The sequence below is a fragment of the Grammomys surdaster genome, unplaced genomic scaffold (genome assembly GCF_004785775.1).
Source record: "Grammomys surdaster isolate TR1022 unplaced genomic scaffold, NIH_TR_1.0 183, whole genome shotgun sequence".
Classification (NCBI taxonomy): domain Eukaryota; kingdom Metazoa; phylum Chordata; class Mammalia; order Rodentia; family Muridae; genus Grammomys; species Grammomys surdaster.
In genome coordinates this window covers 2,323,480-2,331,052 of record NW_021604628.1, presented here as the reverse complement: position 1 = coordinate 2,331,052, position 7,573 = coordinate 2,323,480, and the positions used below count along the sequence as shown (strand labels likewise).

The 7,573-nt window shown below is 51.4% G+C and overlaps 1 protein-coding gene across 1 annotated transcript in view; it reads left to right on the top strand.

The window, feature by feature from the left end:
• Window positions 1–7,573, top strand: part of Tmprss3 (transmembrane serine protease 3) — a 19,372-nt gene that overhangs the window by 8,125 nt on the left and 3,674 nt on the right. The window contains exons 7-12 of the mRNA XM_028767952.1: window positions 572–615; window positions 969–1,134; window positions 1,844–2,013; window positions 3,840–3,935; window positions 5,745–5,887; window positions 6,511–6,663. Of these exons, the coding sequence (XP_028623785.1) occupies window positions 572–615; window positions 969–1,134; window positions 1,844–2,013; window positions 3,840–3,935; window positions 5,745–5,887; window positions 6,511–6,663 (772 nt within the window). The remainder of the gene's footprint in view (window positions 1–571; window positions 616–968; window positions 1,135–1,843; window positions 2,014–3,839; window positions 3,936–5,744; window positions 5,888–6,510; window positions 6,664–7,573) is intronic.

Below are 7,573 nucleotides of genomic sequence, written 5' to 3'. Positions count from 1 at the left end.
GTGTGTGTCTGTATGATGTGTGTACATATATGTATATGTGTGTATGTGTATGCATGTGTGTGTGTGGTGTGGTGTGTGGTATATGTATGTGTATGTATATATGTATATGTGTGTGTGTACTTATGTAAGTGTATGTGTGTGTCTATATATGTATGTATGTGTGTGCATGTGTGTGTACGTATATGTACGTGAATATGTGTATGTGTATATGTATGTTTGTATGTGTGTGTTTGTATATGTATATGCATGTATTTGTGTACGTATGTGTGTGTGACATAAGCAAAGAAGCAGGGAAGGGAAGATAGCATCCTTTGCATATTCAACAGTTGCTCCCCAACCCCCAAAACTCTGGGAAAAAAAACCCAGATTCCCTTAGCAACAATCAGTTCCCCAGCTCCATGTGTGAGTCATGAGCTCCCCGCTGGGGCTCAGGCTAAAGTAGGGAGCAAATGCCACAGGTGCTCCGAAGCCAGTCTTTCCTCCGACACCCGGGCCTTCGTTGACTGTGTGACCTCTGCTCTGAAAACGGCAGCTTGCTGGCCTGTCCATGAGCTCTTCTTTTCCTCTGTAGGGAAGGCTGCGCCTCAGGCCATGTGGTCATCTTGAAGTGCTCAGGTAAGCATCTGAATACATGTTGAGCTACATGGAAGACTGCACTGGTAGAGTCATAGCCCCCTATTGGGGACAGCTCAAGACCCCTTCTCCTGGATGCTAGTGTGGGGCTAGGCACCAGGAGGTCATTACCAACAGGGACACTGTTGATGGACAGGGTGACCATGTATGCTCTCTGCTTCCCACAACCCCCCGCCCTCCGTCTTCTGTCTGCCTGACCCTCTCATTACCCCAGCTCCAGCTTTGGCAGTATTGTGAGCTCTGGGTAGGGGACAGGGATTTTTCTGGGTAGAAGGTTTGGGATGCTGATATTTCCCCCAGAAAAGGTTTACCCATAACCCCTTGTTCTTCCATAGCCTGTGGCATGAGAACCGGCTACAGTCCCCGCATTGTGGGTGGGAACGTGTCCTCGCTCACTCAGTGGCCCTGGCAGGTCAGCCTCCAGTTCCAGGGGTACCACCTGTGCGGGGGCTCCGTCATCACCCCTCTGTGGATCGTCACTGCCGCGCACTGTGTTTACGAGTGAGTGCCTGGGCCTGCTGCTGTGGCTTCTGATCTTCCCTGAGCCTTGTCTAGTCCTGGGTCTGATAGAGATGGGGTGATCTGGAGGTGAGGACAAGTCAGCAAGCCACGTGCAGGTGTGCAGCCCACCTGCCTTCCAGTGGACCCGTCTCTGTGTCTGAGTGTGACGTGAGCCAAGCTGCACAGGAAAGGTAGAGACAGGAGGAGTAGCTCACGGCAGAATGAGACCCATTGAAATAAGGGTCCTCGGCTTCCTGTAGCTCACTTCTCTCATCCATGGTATAGACAGTAGGGTACTGTGGGTGGAAGTACAGGGCACCCAGAGAACACTGAGCCCCCATGAAGCTGTCTGTCATGAGTTTAGAAGTCACAGAAAACATCTTAGACCAGTAGCGGCTTCTCTTTTTATCTCCCGGTTTGGTGACTGTCCAATGGAGAAAGGCCTCTGCAGAGAGCAAAGCTTAGCACTGCTCTCAAACGCGTATCTCTTGGGTATCTCGAAGAGAATGGCCTGTCTGGGATGTACATGAGTGTAATCTGTGTTCCTGCAGGACTTGGGGAGTGTGGTCTTTGTAGGGCACAGATGTGTAGGGCATTGGGCTATCTCCCACCTGGCGACATCTCTGTTTCCCTTGGGCTCTTGGGACCCACCAGAGCTTACCAGGGCTGGATCCCTCCTGAGACTCACCTCTCGGTCTGTTCATTTCAGCCTGTACCTCCCCAAGTCCTGGACTGTCCAGGTGGGTCTTGTGTCACTGGTGGACAGTCCTGTGCCCTCCCACCTGGTGGAGAAAATCATCTACCACAGCAAGTACAAACCAAAGCGGCTGGGCAATGACATCGCCCTCATGAAGCTGTCTGAGCCACTCACCTTTGACGGTACTTGTAGGCCTCTGCACCCGGCATTTGCTTTTTAGCTTCTTTCAAGAGCTTGCCTGTTGTAGTGGGGGTATAATGGCTGCTTTACTACCCTTGCTTGGAAATTTCAAAATTGGATTCAGCTGGGTGTCGACGTAGGCGCATTGCATTTGCTCGTTAAGGGTGTGTGGGCGCATGCACTCGAGTGCACACGTGCGCACATATGTGTGTATGCACATAGAGGCAAGAGGTCTATCTTGAATGTCATTCCTTAGGGACAGTCCACTTTGTTTTTTGGGGGGCAGAGTCTCTCACTGATCTAGAGTTGTCTAATAGGCCGACTGACCAAGAAACCCCAGGTTGCCCTTCTGTCTCTACCTCCTTAGTACTGGGTAACAGGCTCAATGCCACTACAGCTGGCTTTTTACATGGGTGTCACAGATCAAACTCAGGAGTTGATTCGTGTGCAGCAAGCACTTTGCCAGCCGAGCTATCTTCCCAGCCCAAATTAGGTGTTTTCAGACTGAGCATGTTAGGAGATGGGGCCCTTGCTCAAGATTTCAGCCTGTTACCTTCTTTAGGTTTGGCTGTGGATCTTGGCCACACCCTCTAGTGCCAGTTCAATCTCACAGGCTTTCAGTTCTGCTCTGGGCTCTCCTTCCGGTGCCAGCTGCAGATGGAAGAGCTTCTCTAAAGCCAGGCCACCTGATGCCTCTAGGTGGTGGAAGAGAGTCACCAGAGCAGATAGCACTTTGCTGTCCTGGTTTTTGCTGCTTGGAGCCTCTTGTAGGGTATCCCCAGTGGAAAGAGCAGAGTCTCAAGCTGGGGCAGCTTGACGGTTTGCAAAGAGCCTCTTTCTTCCTCACCATCTGGAAGGTTCTAGGCATCCTCAGCTCCCTGGACGGTTCTTAGAACTGACCTCTCTCTCTCTCTCTCTCTCTCCTCTTCTCTCCCGTTCTTCTTACCAAGCTCTGCCCTCTGGCTGATACTAGAACCTTCCCACCCCACCCCCCACCGCCCCAGTCAGCCCGGCTAGAACTCTCAAAATTCACAAAGCACAAAGCAGGAAGAATGTTGGCTTAAGTAAAAGTCCTGACCTCCCAAGGATAAGCACTCCGGAGGGCAGGCAGGGCTGTTTCCAAGGTAGACCCCCATTCTCTGAAGCAAACCTGTGTGATTTCAAAGCTGCTTGGGTGGGGGTGGGGGCTGCTACTTGCTGCTACTGTTGGTGATGCTTGATTCTAGAAAAAGAGTTGTCTGTAGTGTACTTGGCTGAAGAGTTAAATGTGTCTCTGCCCTTCTCCACTTTTCCATGATTGCCATGCAGGATGGGGAGGTGGTGTATCTCACACAGAAGCCCTGGGCATGTGCAGTTGTGTGGCTTTACTAGGGTATCAGTGGCACAGCTGAGATACAGACCGGCTGTCACCACAAACACGTAACGTCCGGTCCAGGAGTGACCAACTGTGGCCCAAGGGCTAGCCACGTGTGACCCAATGCACATTGGAGCAAGTAAAAATCTTGTCATAAATCCATTAGCGTCTTTCATGTATATCTCCTGTGATTCCAGCAACTGTGATGAGGTCCACATAGCCCACAAGCCTGAACTGTCTACTGTCCCAATGCTCAGCCTTTTACAGTCAGGTTTTGTTGCTGGGCTCTGGACTCCTGTCACATCCTAGGGCAACAGCTGAGAGATGAGTGGGCATGGCTTCTGCCCTGAGTTAGCTCAGTGACCAAGACCTAACCTCTCCCTAGGGGGTGGGTTCTGAGACCTGAACAAAAGGTCAGTTGATTTCTGGGACAGTGGCTTCAGGGACTTCACCTCATTGTGTTCCTTCTCACAGAGACCATTCAGCCTATCTGTCTGCCCAACTCTGAAGAGAACTTTCCCGACGGGAAACTGTGCTGGACCTCAGGATGGGGAGCCACAGAAGATGGAGGTCAGTGGTCTGAAGCCAGAGGCTGGGAGGGCCCCGCAGGATGCTTGGAAGTCCCAGCTTAGCAGTCTGCTGGGTAGCTGTGGGCCACCACGGTGTCACACTCCTCGTTGGATAGTTGTGAAGTTTTGAGGCATCCTGGAGAAATGAACTATGGAGGAGTAGTGTTGGTTCTTCTCCATGGCGAGACCTCCACGCACCCCTTCTTCATGCCCCTTCTCATTGTACTGAAGCAAGTGTCTGAAACACACCTTGATGAGCCCTTAAGCTTGTACCAACAGGCAGGTACAAGATGAAGAACTCTCACTTGAGAAAGCTGGCACACCGTGTTATTTCTCCTATGGGCTTGCCATAGAAGGCATTACCCAGGAACCTCCACTGCTTTGGTAGTAATAATACTGTCAGTGATGGTCACGTACTTGCCAGGGACATCTGTGTCCCTTATATCAAGGAACAGTGCCTATACGGTCTCTCCAACAGTGGCATTCCTTTGTGCATTTTCTAGGCACAGGCCAGCCTGCTGTCACTAGCAAACTACGGTGGTCTGGATGGCTCAAAAAGTTCAAAAGGGCAGACTTGAGTCCTCTCATATTTCTGAAGTCTGAAGTCAAGATGTCCGCGGGCCTCAGCTGGGGTCTGTCCCAGCATCTCTCCAGTGTCTGCTGGCTCTAGCAATCCTCAGTGTTCCTTGGCTGGCTGATGTGTCAACCCAGTCCCAATGTCTAGGTCGTTGTTTGTTTTTTGATATTTTTGTTTTTTGTTTTTTTTTTTCCCTACTGTGAGTTCTAGGTATCGAACCTGCCACATTCCAGGTTGATCCGTCTCCTCAGTCCCTTGACCCCTGACCCCATGACATCAGTTGTCAGATCTAGAGCCTCCCTGAATACAAGATGACCCGGCCTCCAGATCATACTTGATCAGACTTAAACATCTTCTGCTTTAAACAAGGTCACCTGCCTTGGTTACAGGCAGATAAATACGAAAGGGATTATAATTCAACTCACGAAGGAAACCTAGTGTTTTCCTTTGGAGGTATATTCATGCAGGGTCTCACTATAGCCCCAGGCTGACCTGGAACTCATTCTGTAGCCCAGGCTGGCCACAAACTTCACAGCAAGCTGTCTCAGTCTCTCAGACTCTAGGATTCAGTGACTATTTTGTTTATTACCTTCCGGTTATAGGTCAGAAGTCACCAGCCAGCCTTAGGGGTCACTGGTATTGTAGGCTAGCTCCTCAGTTGGCTCCGGGGATGATGACAGCTGTTGTCCCTTTACCTTCGCTCTGACACTCCCGGGCTCATGGCCTCGTCCTCATCTTCAAAGCCCACAGGCTGATCCGACTCTAAGTTTCTCTGACATCACCTTCTTCAAGTCCTTGATACGTCTTTGTAATTTTAATGAGTTTACCAGCATCATCTGGGCTATCTCAGAACCAGACCCTTGAATACCTTCGAGGTTCCCTAGTTAATGGCACGACCACAGGTTCAGGGCCCACACCTGTATTTGGAGGGACACATTACTGTTGACTGAATTCAGCTCTGTCCAGATGTGGGTGGCCTTCAGGGCCTCAATTCCCCTTTTGTAATGTGGACTGACTGTCGTGGGTCGAGGGATTGGTTGACAGCACACTCAGCGGGGACACTCTGGGTGACATGGGCTCTGTGACAGTCTGCTGTCCCAGCTACAGTAGACCTGGTCTTTGCTGTGACTGTTTCATGTCAGGTGGCATGTCCCATGTCCCCTGGTTCTCCTGTTTCTGTTCTCTAAGCCGGACTCCCTCTCACTACGAATTTCTCTCATTACTTTGAGGCAGGTGACGCCTCTCCTGTCCTGAACCATGCGGCTGTCCCTTTAATTTCAAACAAGATTTGCAACCACAGGGACGTGTATGGTGGTATCATCTCTCCCTCCATGCTTTGTGCAGGCTATCTGAAGGGCGGTGTGGACAGCTGCCAGGTAAAGGACTTCCAGTAACCCTCGGGGCCACGGCAGCAGGCAAGGGTCCAGTTTAGTGACCCAGCCCATGGGACAGGCCCCTGCCAGCTTCCCCGTGACGAAACAAAAAGCAAATTTACATGGCACAAGGAAGAGATTTGCTTAAGATATCCCCCTGGCTTTCTTGGTGGCCCAGCCTGTGTTTACCTAGGTTCTCAGTCTTTCAGGGCACACGGGGTGTGGCCTCTCCTCATCCTCTCCAGCCTGATTCTGAGTGTGAAAGGGGGGTGTGAGCTGATGGAGCTGGGCTTGCAAAAGCCACAGTGAGTGAGACTAAGTACTACCCGTGGACACAGTGAGTTAGGTCTGGCTTAGGCAGATGCCCTCTCTTCCAGCTCCATGGGCTACCCAGGTCACCAATGATCTTTACAGTTTAGTGTTTGGGACCTGGAGGGAGACACAGCTGGAGGGAAACTTTCCCACACAGTCAAGGAGCTGGCTCTTGAGAGCAGCCAAGTCCATTCTAGAAGTGTTAGGGGAGAGACGTGCACACGGTTCACCCAAAATGTGACAGGGAACGTCTGGGCCACCAGGACAGTATAGCTGCTCCAGCCTTTTGACCTTTGCCTCCTTTGGCTCCACAGGGGGACAGCGGAGGACCCCTGGTGTGCCAGGAGAGGAGACTGTGGAAGTTAGTGGGCGCCACGAGCTTTGGCATTGGCTGTGCTGAGGTGAACAAGCCCGGAGTCTACACACGCATCACCTTTTTCCTGGACTGGATTCATGAACAGTTGGAGGTGGGTGGAGTGGCCCAGTTGGGGGTGGGTGTGACTCTCCAGCTCGTGTGTTCTCTGCACCCAGTGTGACCACAGCTCTGCCACAGGGAGCCGAGGAGAGATAGAAGGGACGCTGATTGGAGAGGATGTTGACTCTGCAGTGATTTGGAGGTTCTGGGTATCAGCCCTAGAACACAGCTAATCCCACGGGTGTGATCCAGGCATACAGGGGAGGGACTGGAGCAATGGCTCTGCTTGACTCAACAGGGACAAAGGTGACCGGTGGATGACTGGGACGTTGATTCCTTGCTGAGAGCCAGCTCTGGTTTGCTTCAGGGCGGGGCAGGGGGGGGGGAATCAGGACAGATCTACAGAGGCTCCTGGTCAGAGAGAGGGAGACAGGGAGACCCTGAGCCACCAGGGAACTGAGAGGCACTGGGCATCAGGCAAAGAGATGTTCTGATAGACACAGGCCTCGCTGTGTTGAGAGTCAGATGTTCATAATCCCGTCTCTCCTGAGAGGGGAAGGGATATAGGGACGCAAGGCCCGGCCACACACCAGGCACTAGGCAAACATTTCCTAACTTTATCTCAGGCAGGTTTTACATCATCCCCTAGTTCAGTTTCAAAGACATTTTCTCCTGACATAATAGGAGGGAAATTTATGTAATATGGGCAAATGTTTAAAAGACAACAATCCCGTTTCATTTGGCACACGTGTGCAGCTATGGCCTCTGCTTAGTTCTCAAAATCCTAAATATCCAACACGTGTCCCTTCCTGCCCTCCAGTCTTCAGTGATTGGCTGTGGGGGTCCAAAACCTTTATAAGCTGTGTGTGTTCATGTGTGTGTCTGTGTGTACATGGTGTGTGTGTGTGCATGTGTATGTGTGCATGTATATGTGTATGTGTGGGAACAGTGTGTTTGTGTGT